The sequence below is a fragment of the Heteronotia binoei genome, chromosome 16, assembly GCF_032191835.1.
Source record: "Heteronotia binoei isolate CCM8104 ecotype False Entrance Well chromosome 16, APGP_CSIRO_Hbin_v1, whole genome shotgun sequence".
NCBI lineage: Eukaryota > Metazoa > Chordata > Lepidosauria > Squamata > Gekkonidae > Heteronotia > Heteronotia binoei.
In genome coordinates, this window is record NC_083238.1 from 27,474,005 (window position 1) to 27,491,515 (window position 17,511).

At 43.6% G+C, this 17,511-nt stretch overlaps 1 protein-coding gene and 1 non-coding gene across 7 annotated transcripts in view; both read right to left on the minus strand.

The window, feature by feature from the left end:
• Positions 1-661: 661 nt before the first annotated feature.
• Positions 662-732, minus strand: TRNAS-GCU (transfer RNA serine (anticodon GCU)). The gene has a single exon. It is a non-coding gene; the product is annotated as a tRNA-Ser (tRNA).
• Positions 733-7,421: 6,689 nt separating this feature from the next.
• The window catches only part of LOC132585169 (sodium channel protein type 1 subunit alpha), a 148,922-nt gene continuing 138,832 nt past the window's right edge, over positions 7,422-17,511 (minus strand). For all 6 annotated transcript variants that reach the window (XM_060256958.1, XM_060256953.1, XM_060256956.1 and 3 more), the window contains 5 exons: positions 16,457-16,514; positions 16,056-16,189; positions 12,043-12,147; positions 11,488-11,758; positions 7,422-10,774 (listed from right to left, as the gene is read on the minus strand). In XM_060256958.1, coding sequence (XP_060112941.1) covers positions 9,603-10,774; positions 11,488-11,758; positions 12,043-12,147; positions 16,056-16,189; positions 16,457-16,514 — 1,740 coding nt within the window. In that variant the 3' untranslated portion in view covers positions 7,422-9,602. The remainder of the gene's footprint in view (positions 10,775-11,487; positions 11,759-12,042; positions 12,148-16,055; positions 16,190-16,456; positions 16,515-17,511) is intronic.

The window sequence follows — 17,511 nt, forward strand, 5'->3', positions numbered from 1 at the left end:
TCCATGGCAGACTTCCAAAGGTTTTAAAGAAATTATTTGTAAGAAGAAGAAGATAATGGATTTATACCCTACCCTTCACTCTGAAGCTCGGAGTCGCTTACAAATCTCCTTGATCTTCTTCCCCCAACAACAGACACCCTGTGAGGTAGGTGGGGCTGAGAGAGCTCTCACAGAAGCTGCCCTTTCAAGGACAACTCTGCAAGAGCTATGGCTGACCCAAGGCCATTCCAGCAGGTGCAAGTGGATGAGCGGGAATTCAAACCCCGTTCTCCCAGGTAAGAATCCGCACTTAACCATTCCACCAAACTGGCTCTCTTAATCAGAAGGAGTCAGTGTAGAAAGGGTACTCTGAAGGAAGATTTGGAATTCACTGTGCTCCAGCAAATGCAAACTTTGAAAAGTCACTTTGCTGCCAAAACACACCACAGGACGAGGCACCGACTTTGGCAAGGAAAACACGGGTAGTTTGGCTGCAGCAAAATGCAGCCAAGGCACATACCTTCTGCTTGGTCTTAACACTCTTTGAACATATATGAAGCTGCCTTATACTGAATCAGACCCTCAGTCCATCAAAGTCAGTATCGTCTACTCAGACTGGCAGCTGCTCTCCCAGGTCTCAAGCTGAGGGTTTTCACACCTATTTGACTGGACCCTTTTTAGTTGAAGATGCCAGGGGTTGAACCTGGGACCTTCTGCTTAGCAAGCAGATGCTCTACCACTGAGCCACCGTCCCTCCCCTGTGGCAGGGCAGGCCAGGAGAATGAGTGGTGGAGTCGACCACACCATCAAGTTCAGGAGCAGGTGGTGGATTCCATCTTTGAAATTCCTTCCTATAAAACAAGACACACTCTCTTGCGCACCGCAGGGGGAAAAAGCCTACACTGCTCTCTTTGCACTGGGTTTCTGCACACATAGTTTTTAACAGGGGAGCACCTTGGTCCACAAAACATAATTCTTCACCACCAACCCTCATTTGGCCATTAGCACCTCATCTCTCTGTGTCTGGGCAAACCAGGCCTCACTCTTAGAGCTGCAGCCCTCTCTGTTCAAAAAGACAGCTTTCATAAACTCTGGCTTCTCTCTGCCATCTCCAGTACAGGCACCCACCCCCGCTGAGCTGTCCAGCACCTTGCACTACAGCTGTAGGGTAAACCTAGCTGTTTCCACCCAGACCACCGATTGGAACGCAAGCCCCCCTTCAGTCAGAGCCGACGATGAAGCTTTACGACGAAATACTCTTGACTCTTTATTCCTCTAGCTGTAGAAGCGGAGGCGGGGGATTTCTTCTCAGTCTAGCTTTCTATTGGCTGAGCAGACGACGAGTCAGAGAGGGGTGAGAGATCTCTGGGATTACGAATTTGGCCGTGCACGACGACCCGAAGTGTCTCTTGATTGCCTAGCGGCCCGCTTGATTTGGAGGACATCGACGAGAAGGCGCAAGAGAAATCTTATTGGTCGGCGCTGGACCGGCGGGTAGGCGTGGTCGTAGGAACGCGGGTAGTTTGGATGCAGCAAAATGCAGGCTCTTGCCTTGGCCCCTCCCCCCTTTTCTTTGCAATAGCAGCAGGGGAGCCACTGGCCTTTCAGTTGTTAAACATTGCCTGGAGGAGAAGGCCAGACTGTCTCGAGCCTCCGTCTCTAAGGGAAAGGGGGAACAAACAAGTCAGTGAGATAGATCCACGTGGGTAACCGTGTTTATCTGAAGCAATGGAGCAAAGTTAGAGTCCAGTGGCATCCTTAAGACCAACAACGTTTTATTCAGGGTGTGAGCTTTCATGGGTATGCGCACTACCACAGACAGAATAGAATGGAAACAGAAATCGCTATCTTACATGTAGAAGGTGGGCAGTAAATCAGCATGCAGAATAATCAAGATGTTTTTAACATAAGAACAGTCAACTGGGAGGGGGGGCAACATCACAAGGACATAAGTATGAGAATTGCAGATTGGTGTGTCTGTGATGTCATTAGGTTTCTTGATTGTAAAGAGTGTGTAATGTACTGAGTGACGAGACGTGTTGAAGGCAACATGCTTTATTAGCGAGTACATCACAAGACCAGGCAACGCCTGGCTGGGTCCCGATTATATACATACCCCGGAACAACCCTCAGTCTGGCCAGGTCCAATCCTGGCCAGTTAAACTTCCCGCCACAGATCTTAATTGGCGGAGCGTATTTGCGGAGCTACATCCGGGAACCGTACTTCACTCTCTCCCTTCCTACTGGCTGGAAAAATAAAACAGACAACAAGGTCACACTGGAAGCCTTTTATCCATTCCCAGTTGATGGGAATAGTTTTGTTTGGATTAGGAAGTTCGCTTTGTTTTAAAATGGAGTTCACTTCCAGGAAGATCATGAATTTTGTTCTGACTGTATATACCGTTGATCAGACGATCTGTCTTGATATAGTCCCCCACCCCATGGGTAATGAGCTAATAATTTGTCAGTGTTGACCGTTCAATTAAGGCCGTGCAAATAATCTGGCATTCTGGGAACCCAATGCATAATCCATTGTTTTGTGTGTTTCCCAGTCCAGATATAGGAACTGTATGAATGAACGCTGCTTTGCCGTTTAACTGTAAGAGTGGCCAGTTTTGTAAAGCTCTTGGTTCACTAGAACTCCCATTTCATGAGTTGCAGCAGGTCACATGAGCTTCAAAGCATTTGATCCCTGGATGGCTATTCAAGTACATCTCCAGGTAAGACCAATAGAGAGCCCATCAACGTTTGGATGAATGCAGAGAAATTTTGCCCAGTATGGCACCTCGGGTACACAGTGTCGATACGATCTTTGCATACAAAGATCTGTGCTCTGTGCTGCTAGCCCATGCTTAATTCTGTACATAGCCCTAGAAGTGCCAAATGCAAACCAAATGGGATCCTGGGAAAACAGTTCATTGGTCTGAATATTAATGGACAGAACATTTGCACACAGCGCTTCCCACTCTCTGATTTCTCAAAGACGAATTTAGTCCTTCCCATGGAACCTCTAAAACAAGGACTAACAAAAAGGAAGCCTTTGTCAGCTTTCACTTATGATCCTTGGTCTGCGGTTGGCCTAACTTGCAGGGAATGCATGAAGACCAAAAATGCCTTATATCTTCTCTCTTAGCTAGAAACCGTAATTTTATTTTCTAAATTCTATACTTTCCTTCCCCAATTCCTCATACGTGTTTATCGCTGTGGAGTTAGAATAGATTGTAGACAGAAAAGGAGTGTTTTCTTTTTTAAGGGCAAGTCTCCTCCTATGTTATGGTCACATTGGAAAGAGCTCTCTCAGCCCCACCTACCTCACAGGGTCTGTTGTGGGGAGGGAAAGATTGTAAGCTGCTCTGAGACACTGAGTGAAGGGTGGGGTATAAATCCAATCTCTTCCTCTACTACTACTACTTAAAGTAAAGCATGGTGGGAAAGCCGTTGTTGTGCTGGAGACCAGGGGCATGTCCAACTCTGCCTTCTTCCTTCTGGGGTTGCCAGGTCCAACACAGGAAATATCTGGAGACTTTGTGGGTGGAGCCAGGAGCAAGGTTGTGACAGCTGTGATTTAACTCTAAAGGGAGTTCTGGCCATCACATTTAAAGGGACTGTACTCCTTTTAAATGTCTTCCCTTCATTGGAAATAATGGTGGATGGGGGTACCTTATTTTGGGGCTCATAGAATTGGAATCCTTGGTCCAGTCTTTTTGAAAGGTGGGGAGTTTTTTTTGAGGAGAGGCACCAGATGTTATGCTGAAAATTTGGTGCCTCTACCTCAAAAAACAGCCCCCATCAGATCCCCAGATGCACACAGATTGATTCTCCATTATACCCTATGGGGATCAGTCTCCAAAGGGTATAATGGAGAGTCCAGTGGACATTCAAACTACCCCCCCATGCTTTCTGATAACTCTGAAATTGGTGGAGGGCCTCCAAACCAGGGGATCCCCTGCCCCCAACTGGGGATCGACAATCCTACTTTCCTCCACCAAACGTTCCTTCTCTGTCATGTACACGTTAGGTCCCCTTACTAGTGAACATCTCATTTGAAATTCTCGGAAAGGCATTCACATCTTTGCATTTCCAGTCAGTGCCAACGGCTCTTCTTAAGGGAAGATATCTTCAAATCCCAACGGCTCAGTGTTTTTGTAGCTGTGGAGCTACAATTTTAGAGGATTTAATCTAGTGTATTTTATTTTGCCCCATGTACAAAGAGGTCCGAGCCAAATCAGTTATTGAGAATCATCGAGCCAAATCATTTATTGAGAATCAGTTAGCAGGGCGTAAATTTTCTTCTGACACCGATAAGTTGATCTTTTTGTAATCTGATACGGATCCATTTGTCACCTATAGAGTGTCTCTTTTTGGTTTGGCTGCTAGAAAAATCAGAGCCAACGCTGCTTCCTTAAATTAGTTGACTTTATTTTAGATGTCTATAATTTTATAGTATATTGATACTTACCATAAATGGGTTCATTGATTTACAACATTTTTAACTTAACTGTTTAGATATTGTCTCAGCACTATGGCATTATAATATCTTGGTAGTTTAAACCTAAATGTTTGCATTTTAGCATTTTAGAAACGCATTTAAGATTGTAATTGTTGCATTATACCCCATGTAACCCATTGGTCTGTTTATTGGACCATTTTTATTTCTGTCTGATTACTTTTTATGACATCGTGTTTAATCTTATATTGTGACGGCCAATGGCCATGTACAATAAATCATTTCTACTTCAAAATGTACACAATCTAGCTCAGGGGTCCTCAAACTTTTTAAATAGAGGGCCAGTTCACTGTCCCTCAGACTGTTGGAGGGCCGGTCTGCCGTTACTGTACAAGGCCGCGGGCCGTCAGTTCTCCGTCTTCTGCATCTCTCTCCCTTCCCCACACCACACACCCAGGCCTGGGAACTCACCTCACCTCAGTATCACCTCACACTCTGTCTCCGCCGCCTCAGCCCAGTGCCGGAAGTGTGCGTTGCTAACGTGAGTTTAGGTCGAACGTCACTTCCGGTCTGATTTTGCCATAACCTGGCGGGCCGCATAAACGTCCTCAGCGGGCCGTAGTTTGAGGACCCCTGCTCTAGCTGTTGAGCCTCAGAACTATTCTGGGGCCCTCAATCACAGCCATGCAGAGTTAAGCCCCCAGGCCACAGTATTCAGCAGACCTGGGCTTCCTGCATAAAGCCTCTTTAAATATCAGTTCTAGTTCCTGTATTTCAAAAAGTACTATTGCTGAAGTGGGAAAAGTACAAAGGAGCACAACCAAGGCTAGACTGTCCAGAGATAGATTTTTTAAAAAATGATAGAGGTTTCTGTTGGCTGGAGAAAGTGGATAGAGGCTGCTTTTTCTCCTCCCATAATACTAGAACTCAGAGGTACCCAATGAAATTGTTGGCAAATAGATTCAGGATGGACAAAAGGAAATACTTCTTCACTCAGTAAGTAAACAAACTATGAAATTCAGTGTCAATAAAGTTAGTGATGGCCACAACCGTAGATAGCTTTAGAAGGTTGTTAAATTCATGGAAGAGAGGTCCATCAATAGCTATGGCCAGGGTGACTGAAGGGAGCTTCCAGAGCCAACAAAACCCTAAATACCAGTTGTTGTTGATTGTCATAGTATAGCCAGGAGAGCCTAAGATTGTCTGACAGCCAGAAGTTCTAGTTCTTTTAGCACTTTTGGTCTCTCTCCCAAATACTAGCCAAGGCCAACCCTGCTTAGCTTGTGAAATCTAATGAGATTGGGGCTAACCTGGGTTATCCAGGTCAGGGTCTGAATTTCAGTGCTGGGAGGCTGTGGTTGCCAGATGTGGCCTGGTGACGCATAGGAAATAAGGAAATTGGGGATTCATGGATTGAGGTTGATCGGCATTTTTGGTGCAATGTCATCACTTCTCGCACCACATATGATGCTGTCATACTGGGAAAATGCTCTAAGATTCGCCAAAAATGCTGTGGTTTAACCATAGAGTTTTGGATGAATACTAGTGTCAGTTGGCATGATAATGATATCACTTCTGGATCATGCCAGAAGTGACACAGTTCCCCTGGAGACACTGTTTGTGCCTCCTTCCTGTTTTGCCAGAAAATTCACTCTTACTGTCCAGCTGGACAGAAAGGGAGAGAGCAGTGGGTGGGAGGAACGCACCCTTACTTCTGTTTCTGGGGAAAACCCTTCCTCAGAGAGGCATATCCCACTGAATTCCTCCGTGCTTGAGTGCTGTGCGTAGGTGATAGGTGTTTAAATTCATACAGTGGGATATGCCTCTCTGAGGAAGCGTTTTCCCCAGAAACAGAAGTAAAGGCACATTCCTGCTAGAGGCTCACGACACACTCACTTTGACTTCATATTTGAAAAGTTCCTTCATGAACATTGGAAGCCATAAGTCTGGCATAACCAGAAAAGCATTTGAAAAAAATAGAAATTTTTCCTGTGGAATTACATTTGGAGCACCAGCACTTCAATTCAGCCCATCGATACGGGTGAATCTTCGTGAGTTTTAAAAGTCAGAAACTGATGTTATTAAATGGACTTGAATAAATGAAGTAACTAAATGTGTAGAGGATTAATAATTGTGATTTGAATGGAATTAAGATGAATTTTTGATAGGGTTGCCAATCCCCAGGTGGGGGCAGGGGATCCCCCAGTTTGGAGACCCTCCCCCCGCTTCAGGGTCGTCAGAAAGCGGGGGGAGGGGAGGGAAATGTCTGCTGGGAACTCTCTTATTCCCTAGGGAGATTTATTCCCATAGAAAATAATGGAGAATTGATCCACGGGTATTTGGGGCTCGGGGGGGGGGCTGTTTTTTAAGGTAGAGGCACCAAATTTTCAGTACAGCATCTAGTGCCTCTCCCCAAAATACCCCCCAAGTTTCAAAAAGATTGGACTAGGGGGTCGAATTCTATGAGCCCCAAAAGAAGGTGCCCCTATCATTCTAAGGAAGGTATTGAAAAGGTGTGATGGCCAGAACTCCCTCTGGAGTTCAATTATGCTTGTCACAGCCTTGATCTTGGCTCCACCCCTAATGTCTCCTGGCTCCACCTCCAAAGTCTCCTGGCTCCATCCCCAAAGTCCCCAGATATTTCTTAAATTGGACTTGGCAACCCAAATTTTTGATGTTTGAAATATTTGCATTGTATTGCTTTAAGTATTTGTAATTTAGTCACTAGGTTTTTGTCTTTAAATAATACGGTCAGTAAGTTTTTGTACAGAGTTTCTTTCGTTATTTATTTCACAGTTTTTGCTTTGTTTTGGACAGTCTGATCCAGCATGCTCTGCTTAAATACATCTCCACAGTGGGCCCTGTGCTCCTTTTGCTGAAATGGGTGATTTGCTTGATCTTTAACATCAGTGGAAATTCTCTGTGGATGTGATGTGCCTATTTACAGCAGAGATTGAATGTGACATTATCCTAGATGTGAAAAATAGCCGAGAAATTACCATAAAAAATTAACCTTTATTATTTTTGCACATTAGTAATGTTGTATAGCATTATTTAGGATATTAGTAGCATTTCCTGCATGCATTCACCAATACAGCGAAAGTTGATAATTTATGAAAAGAAATAATCTATATTTAACATATCCCGTGTAAGAAACAGAAATGTCCTGATGTGTTTGGTTATATCATTTTGCAATTTTTTTTCTGTGAAAAAATACTGTGGACCCAAGAGATATTATTAACAATTAGAAACAAAGAATGAATTAAAAGAATAAACACGGTCGGCATAAATAAAACCGGGAAAAGAGCATAATTCTGCAAAAGAAAAATAAGGCTACGGTTGCTGATGCAGGCACTGCTAGAAATTTCAGCAAAACATTACATCTTCCAGCAGCAGAGAGCAGCTGGAAGCAAGCAAACTGTGAATCTTGCCTTCACAAATCACTGAATTATTGCACCCTGAAAATGTTTTTGCAAGTACAATTTAAAAAGCAGGAAGCTACAATTACCCGTCTCTTCTTCATTTCTTATTTTCTGAGGTTCTTCCATGAAAAAGTGCTTATGGACAGAAAGGAACCAAAAAAAAAGGCTGCAGCCTGAAGATAAAATTCATTTTCTTATGTACATAAATGCTCAAAAATAAAATAACATGATTTTTACAATATTTATATTGGCTTATAAAACTCTAACCACATTATTTTCAACAGGTGTAGCAGTTTGCAACATGTCTGTACAGTCTGACTATACATCAGATTTATATTTACTTAAGATTAAAAAAAGAAGAGTCGAACAAAAATCTCTCAAGGAAGCTGCAAATATTGCTTAATGATATGAGGGAATGAGGTCTTGTTGAACATTTTTTTTCGCTTTTCCTCTTGACTTATGGCTTCCCATATTTAAGATTCTGGACAGCGGAAGGAAGTGCAGCGTACGCAATAGAAACATGCATTGATAGGATCCAAACTATCTATAATGGCAGAGAATACATCATTTTTTTTTAATCTGTTGAAAGCTTGCACACTAAACCTATTTGTGGTACATATTTGATGCAATAAATGTGCTCAGGATCATTGTTCATTTGCTCAAACGTGCACCACAGGTAAAACTGCTATTTACACAACAGAGGGCTCTTCATGAAAACACAGATATTGGCAACCTTGCAGGGAGCTGAAGATGGCTAAACAATACTGCAGGAGGAAGCAGAACAAATCTAGAAAGGGGGGGGGGGGGGGCGGGGGAGTTTGGTCAGTTCGGATTTTTAAGGGCCAGTTAATCAAAATACACTGTACATAGGGGAAAGGGGGAAAGAAATGTAACATAAACCCATTTCTGGACTCCCACTTTTGCTGAGATTTCATGGTCAGTGCAAAAGGATCCATCTGCTTTGCTCATTTGGATTATTGGGGGACTTTAGAGGCATTTAAAGACTGGCCTGGATGGAACACAACATGAAGACATTTGTTAAAGCACCTCAAAACTGAGTATTCCCCTCACGGTAACAGAGTTATTAAAAACCTGTTGCGCTTTGTGACATAATGCTTTTTGTTTCTTTGTTTTTTTCTCCCCATGCATGATCTATAAGTGCAACATGCCTCCATGCAAATCATTTTGGTGTGCATATCTGAGAGTCATATAATAGAGCATCTGGTCCTCATACCGGTACCATTAGTACTGAATCCCATCCCCAACATAAACCCCATTTACAAAAATAGTCACAATGTGTGAATAAAAAGGAGGGGGAAGGGGGAGAGAGATGAATCCACTGACACAGATTTTTTTTGTAAAAAGATGACAAATGTGGCAGTTGAAATGCAAACAGTGGATACACTGACTGTATTGTATTATAAGTGTTTTTATGTTCAACACACAAAAAAATATTGGTTTCAACCCCTTGGACTGGTCCCCACAGTCTGAGTAGCCATTTTTCCTCTCCTCTTCAGCAGTGTCAGCTGGTAATGAAAACAGTAGCCTCCTGTCATTTTTTCCTAATTTTATAGTCACATTTGGATGACGAGGGGCTGCTGTCTTGTTATAGGCACTGACCTTAAGAATACAGTATATTTGTAAAAACTGTCAGTTTGGCATACACCTCCCTAGAGGAGTCCTGTAGACACAACTATGTTACTCACACAGGCTGTAAACAATTTGTCACCCAATTAGAACCGTTACTGCAAATTTTACTTTTTCTTCTGTACGTCTTTGTCTTCCTTCTCGTGCTTTTCTTCAATGGGCTTGGTTACACGGTCATAGGATGGAGGGCACATCGCTGTGGACATGGTCAGGTCTGTTTTTTCCGTGTATGAGTTCTCATTTAACTTGTCAATGAGAATTTCATCTTTGAGACGTTGGCCAGTGCCTCCTTCAATTTTATTTTTATATGCAAAGGAAGCTTGGGTTACTGTTCGTCTGAGACGATACCGTCTGTAGGCCCGCTGGATAATGATAGCAGATAACTCCTCCTGTTTTCGTTTTAACGTTGTGGTGATGGGCTCATAGGAAGCTTTAGAAGGATTGGACTGCATGAAGCGGTCTTCCATCTGTATGCGAAGAGCATCCATCTCTCCACTCTCCCCCAGTACACGTTTTGTAAAAGCAAATAAGATGTCAAGGCAGTGAATTCGGTCACCACTTACCATGGGGAGATCCATTGCAATAAGCTGAACTTTATTTGGTTTAGGTAAATGAAGAGGAGGCTCTAGAGCAGCTGCAAACTCAGAAAGTTTTTCAAATTCCATGAACTGAGTTGCATCAGGATCAAACTTTTCCCAGACTTCATAGAACATCTCAAAATCATCCTCACTCAAAGGCTCACTACTCTCTTCAGTTGCTACACCGAAGTTCTCCAGAATAACAGCGATGTACATGTTTACGACAACTAGAAAGGATATGATAATGTAGCTCACAAAGAAGAAAATGCCTACAGAGGGGTTGCCACAGTCTCCTTTGACTGAGCTTCCTGGGTGAGGCAAATCGGGATCACAGTCTGGGGGCCCACTGTTGAGCATGGGTGCTAGCAAACCATCCCAGCCAGCAGAGGTGGTAATCATGAAGAGGCAGATCATACTGTTGCCAAAAGTTTCAAAGTTGAACATGTCATCAATCCCAACTTCTCTCTTGACGTAGGCAAAGTTGGACATTCCAAATATAGCGTAGATGAACATGACGAGGAAAAGCAGGAGACCGATGTTAAACAAGGCAGGGAGAGACATCATCAAGGCGAAAAGCAGAGTGCGGATCCCTTTAGCGCCCTTGATAAGCCGCAGGATTCGACCTATCCTGGCAAGTCGGATAACTCGGAACAAGGTGGGGGACACAAAGTATTTCTCAATAATCTCTGCTAGAAACATACCTGTGGAAAAATAAATAAAACAACCATGTAAGGGATAACTTTATAACAAGTGGGATCCAAATCACCGCAAGCAGAGTGAAACTAGTAGAGTGGGAATTTATTGTTTCCCCTCTGCCACTGCATCACAATATTCCACATCTGGGGGTCAAGGGCCACAAAGTAATAACATGGGGAGCAAAGTATGTGGGAGGCTGCAGTGTGCTGGAGAATCGGAACAAAATCCACCTCCTCCTCTGTCAATGATAGTGTATCAATGATATCTGTCAATGATAGATCCAACCTAATATAAATGTTTCTGTATACTACTTATATACTTAGAAAGAGGTGATATACATTACTGATATAGGTTACTGAAGAATTAAAATGAACTGAAGAGTTAAAATGTAAGTAAGACTAACAAATTTATGTAGTTGGCTCACTGTAGTGGAAATCTAGTATATAAGAGTGAGAGAGTGTGGAAAGGTGACGTGGTAGCCTGATCTCATCAGATCTCAGGAGCTTAGCAGCATCGGTACTTGGAAGGGAGACCACCAAGGAAGACTCTGCAGAGGAAGGCAACGGGAAACCGCCTTTGCTTCTCACTTGCCTTGAAAGCCCTTCGCTGGGGCAGTCATAAGTGGACTGCAACTTGATAACACTTTACACAGAGACAAGACTGAGAGATGTTAATTTAATTTTAAAAGTTGACTCACTCAGTTTAGAACAGTTCTTACCTACAATGGAGAGGATGACAACCACAAAATCAAAAATGTTCCATCCAATGGTGAAATAATAATAGCGCAAGGAAATCAGTTTTAGGACACATTCTCCAGTGAACAGGACAATAAATATCAGGTTAATACGATATAAAATGTTTTCCATTTCATCACTTTGGTCATCTGTTTCTACCATCATGGTGACCATATTAAGACAGATAAGAATCATGATGCTGATGTCAAAAACTTGTTTTGTCACAAAATCAAAGACCATGCCTTGGAATTTGTTCTGGTAGATTGGTAAGAGAGAGTAAGAGAGAGAGAGGGAGAGATTTGTTTAATGAAGATGAAAAGGATCATCTTATCAAGGTAACAGTACAAATCTGATTAAAATTGTGTCCTTTTGCCTGCATGCGCTACACTTGGCCGGTATCATATGAGAAATCTGAAACAAAGCAAGGATGTTGTATCTCACTCTAATGTTTTAAGTTGTAGAGAAGACATGATATCTCAGATTTATCACAAACTAGTTATTCAGAAAGGCACCCCCATTTTCCTACGTATATTACTTACCCCTGGTCTAGGTATAGGTTTTTGTGGCTTTTTCGATCCCAGCTTTTTCATTGCATTGTAGTACTTTTTCTGTTCTTCTGTCATGAAGATATCTTGACCTCCAAAGTAAGGGGATAACATGAAAACTGGTTATAATCATATTTTTGTTTTATGGCATTTACAAGTGCTTGGATTTATTGCAGATTAAAAATCAAAAGAAAACGTAAGTATTGGATTACAACTGGCTTTTATAGTGATTGTGATAAATGTACCCAGGGGTGGAATTCTAGCAGGAGCTCCTTTGCATACTAGGCCACACACCCCTGATGTAGCCAATCCTTCAAGAGCTTACAAGGCTCTTTTTTGTAAGCTCTTGGAGGATTGGCTACATCAGGGGTGTGTGGCCTAATATGCAAAGAAGCTCCTGCTGGAATTCCATCCCTGAATGAAGAGGGAAATATGGTAAACCCCTGTTTCTCATGTGCTCACAGCAGGGTTTTGTTTTACAACGTGACGGGAGGGGGGCAGAATTAATTAAGCTGCTAGATTATGAGGATTTCATAATGGGACTAGAGACCAGGAACACTGGAGGGGAGTCAAGAGGAATAGGGACATAGTTTTAGGAAAAATATTTCTAGATGGTATGACAGACTGCAAGGCTTTTAGCTAAGCAGCAAGGAATCAAGAGAGCTGCTAGGTATATGACTAAGAGCTGTGATGTCAGACTGCTGAGAATTCTCAGGAATTTTTTTTTTAAAGGCAGTTAGACTGTTGAGTTGGTTGGTCAGAGCATTCAGACTTAGAGAACAGATCTGTGAAGAAGCAGCCAGTTTAATGGGAAACTGTTATTAGAGATTAAATTTTGCTGATTACCTCTAGAGAGAGAGGGTAATTAAATAAAAGGAGCCTTGAACAGGAAATCTCCTTGGTGTTAAAAGAATCACACACTTCTCAGAGAAAAGACTAGATGTCTGGAAAGGCTTGCCAAAGGGCCTGGGTAGAGACAAGAAGAGTCTCATAAATCAGGCAAAACTCATGGTGTATATAAGGGGTCCTCAACCCCCGGGCCGCGGACTGGTACCGGTCCATGGCCTGTTCCCAAGTGGGCCGAGCAGCCCCCCCCCCCCGCACAGCCTCATCGTCCCCCAGTGCAGCCTCACTTTAAGGCCGAAGAAGGTGCCATGAAGCGCTTTCCAGGCCAACCTCCCCCACCCCCTGCTGATTAGCTGATCCAATCAGCGGGAGAAACCGTGGCAGCAGCGGCGAGCAACCGCTGAAACAGCCACACTGCCGTGGTTTTCCCAGCCGATTGGATCAGCTGATTGGCAGGGGGGAAGGTCAGTCAGGAAGGCGCTTCACCTTCTACCACCTTAAAGTGGTAAAAACGGGTGGTGAGGCTTCGCGGGGGCGGGCGGCAAGGCTGCCGGGGGTGGGACAGAGGAGGAAGGAGGAAACGGGGGGAGGAGGAGGAGGCGCCGCCGCAGGGGGAGCGGGGAGGTGGCCGCTGGCTCTGGGGCCGCAGTGGGCCGGCCAGCCCTGGGGTCCCTGGAACAAAACAGGTTGGGGGCCTCTGGTGTATAGAGATTATTTGGAAGTCCACACTAAGAGAGTCTTAGGAACAACAGGAGATATTAGCAGAAGTGGAATAACTGTGTGTGTTCTCAGAGCCATCAACAAAGGAACTACATATGCTATACCAGTATAACATCTGACTAGAGTAAATTAAAGTGAAGCATCTTGAACTAAAACAAAAGACTGTCCTGAGTAAATATCCCAACCCCGCCTGTGTTTCTGTGAATAAAGATCTATTGTTTGCTGTTCAAAAGCTGTGCCTGATTTTCTGAGGAGAATTTATGAACCAAAGACATCAACCCCCCCGAAACAGTGTCAGCCCCAAAAAGGTATAAGCCGTGTTGAAGGAATAGTTTAAACACAGTTTAAAATAAAGTTTTGTTTTTTATTTTGGTAGTGAGCTACCACAAATATATTTATTTTCATTTATTAAGCAGCAGTATAGCTGAAAGAAAAGGCGAGGTGGGGACAAAGCGGACGTCCCTGTAAAAAGAAAATCAAAGACCGACTAAGTCTTTAGTCAGGAAACTGTTAATGTCATAGATGGCATAGACAATACAGACTTCAGTAACTTATAACAATAAATTTCCTGCATTTCTTTCCAATTCCTCTTGTCCTTATGTTGGCCATAATGGAAATATCTGGGATGATACAGTTCAAAATAGATGCTTACAATGTGAATTAATATAATTGTCATTTGGCAAAGTACTGATATTGGTAAAGTAAAATTCTCTGGAGAGGGACATCTGAAGGCTTGTTCCATTCATTAAAGAGGTAGGGGACCATTGCTCCCCATCTTCTTGCAGGCTGCCTCTCATGCCAAAGGCATATTGTTTAGAAGATATTGGAAGAAGAAGATATTGGATTTATATCCCGCCCTCCACTCCGAAGAGTCTCAGAGCGGCTCACAATCTCCTTTACCTTCCTCCCCCACAACAGACACCCTGTGAGGTGGGTGGGGATGAGAGGGCTCTCACAGCAGCTGCCCATTTAAGGACAACTCCTGTGAGAGCTATGGCTGACCCAAGGCCATTCCAGCAGGTGCAAGTGGAGGAGTGGGGAATCAAACCCGGTTCTCCCAGATAAGAGTCCGCACACTTAACCACTACACCAAACTGGCTCTCCGCTCTCCGTTTAGAAGGGCTCCCCAACTTGCTGAATTTTGGGGTGGGAACATGGGGCTGCTAGGCTAAGAGAAAAGACGGGGAAGAACTGCTTTCACAGAATCCCGTTTACAGGAGTAAGTTTTTCACAGAGCTGATGGCCCATCTTTCCTTCATTATAGATTTTACCCAATAGGCCTTTTTTTCCTGGCACTAGTAAAGCACATACCAGCTTAGCTTCAGCAAGGTTGCTGTAGCATATGCCCACCAATCATACTGAAGGCACTTTGAAAGAGGAACTACTGCTCATGATAGCCATACTCATCCCATTTTCACCTCTGGTAAACAGGCTTTGCAGGTTTTTATATTATATGAAAAACCTGTTTGACCAGAGGTGACAGAAGATAAAGAAACATGCAAATACAGCATGGGAACAAGCCCGGCACATGGGATTCTGACGCCCAAGGCAGAACCCCAGTGCGTGCCCACCCACCCCAACCCCGGGAGCAAACTAGGTGACGTCATCCCTGAAAACCCCAGAAAGAGCACTCGCCACCTTCCCCTGCCCAGCCGCTCCCAGTTCAGAGCACACTGGGCAGGGGAACCCGTATTCTTTCTCGGCTCTGAGGGATCGGGAGAGCTTTTCCGACCCCTCAGAGCTGAGAAAGGCGCAGGGACGGCGCAAGCGGTGATGGAGAGGGGGTGCCCACCCCTGCTGTGAGCTGGTGCCCCAGGCGGTCACCTAGTTTGCCGACTCCCACGCGCCGGCCCTGCATGGGAAACTAAGATCCTTTGAAGGCACCTTGACACGTCTTAAAAGCTATTATCTATTTCCATCTTTTATGAGATGTTCCCTAGTTATAACAAGTTTTAAAAGAGGCTGAATCTATTTTTATTGTTATTCTCACCAGATATCAGATTGGATCCCGTGTAAGATTTCTGTGGACAGGAGTGGATGAGATTTGTTGATTTCCCCCATCCCTCTTGCTGTAGACATCTGACCTCTCCCAAGCTGTTCTTGGGTAATTCCTGTTTCCCAAAAGCTACATTTTGGGCCTCAATTTGGGCTGCAGCAGGCAAGGGAAGACAAGGAAGCCATGCTCCGTGGACTGAAATCCCTTCCATCTGGGCAAATCTCCAGTGGATCCCATCCATCCACTGAACATTTACAATAAATTATAATCAACAGTAAAATAGTATAATTCAAAAGTAGCAGCAGTTACAGAAAAGACCTATTAAGACTGCATAGATAGAGTCACTGGGTACATCGGTAGTTTGGGGGCTGGGGCAGGGAAGCCAATCTGAGATGGGCACCCGTCGCCTCACCCAAAGGCTTGGCAGATAAATATAAATACTTATCTTCTTTTTTTGCTGATTGAAGTTATCAATGATGACACCAATAAACAGATTCAGAGTGAAGAAAGAACCAAATATTATGAAGATGACAAAGTAAAGATACATGTAAAGATTGACCTCATAGTCAGGTTGTTGACCTACCTACAAAATAAGCAAAATAACTGTCAAATAATTTGCAAGATACCTTGCTCAATAAAAAAGGCTAAAAGCACTGATTTAAAATACATCTTTCTAAAACTATACCTTAATTTTTGTTCAGACATAAGGCCTCATTCTCCTCATGGTATCAAATCAATTGGAGTGGTTTTTTTTTTTAATTGAACAGAATTTCGGTTCATCTTTTTATTAACCTCAGGTGTATTTCATAAATAAATGTACAGAAGAGGGCAAACACTAAAGTATACTTACATTTTTTGAATCAATTGCTGCATACATAATATCCATCCATCCTTTAAATGTAGCCTGTATTAGGAAAATATTTTGCATATAAAATTCTTAACTTATGATAGAGCTCAATAATTTACATCAAGGTTTTTTTACTAGAAACAGAACATAAGAGCAAGAATATTACATACGGAGAAACACATAAAAGGTTAATAAATGAGCTGTTCTAACAAAAAAGCTGTTCTTTTAGTATCATCAAGACAATTTGGTGGCGGGACTGCAAAATCTTGGCTGTAATGTGTAGTCCTTCATTCCCCCCTCCCCCACCCATCATTCCCATATTACAAACAAGCTGCTGTTCATACCCATGGGGAAAAGCAAACTTGGGAACAACCCTGTGGCGTGGTAAACATGACTGTCTTCTTTTAAGGATGTTTTTGCAGAAGAAGAAATTATTGGATTTATACCCTGCCCTTCCCCTCTCCACAATGGACATCCTGTGCAGTAGGTCGGGTTGAGAGAGCTCTGTGAATGGCTCTTGAGACAACAGCCCTGAGAGAACTGTGGCTTACCCAAGATCACCCAGCAGCTGCATGTGGAGGAGTTGGGAATCAAACCTGGTTCTCCCAGATTAGAGTCCACGATAGGGTTGCCAATCCCCAAATGGGGGCAGGGGATCCCCTGGTTTGGAGGCCCTCCCCCTGCTTCAGGGTCATCAGAAAGAGGAGGAAGGGGAGGGAAATGTCTGCTGGGAACTCTGTTATTCCCTATGGAGACTTATTCCCATAAGACGGGGGGGGGGGGGCAACGGTAGCTCTCCAGATGTTTTTTGCCTACAACTCCCATCAGCCCCACTCATTGACCATACTGGCGGGGGCTGATGGGAGTTGTAGGCAAAAAAACCCATCTGGAGAGCTACCCTTGGCCACCCCTGACATTGGAAATAATGGAGAATTGATCTGCGGGTAACTGGGGCTCCAGGGAGCTGTTTTTTTAGGTAGAGGCACAAAAATTTTGGTATAGCATCTAGTGCCTCTCCTCAAAATAACCACAAAGTTTCAAAAAGATTGGACCA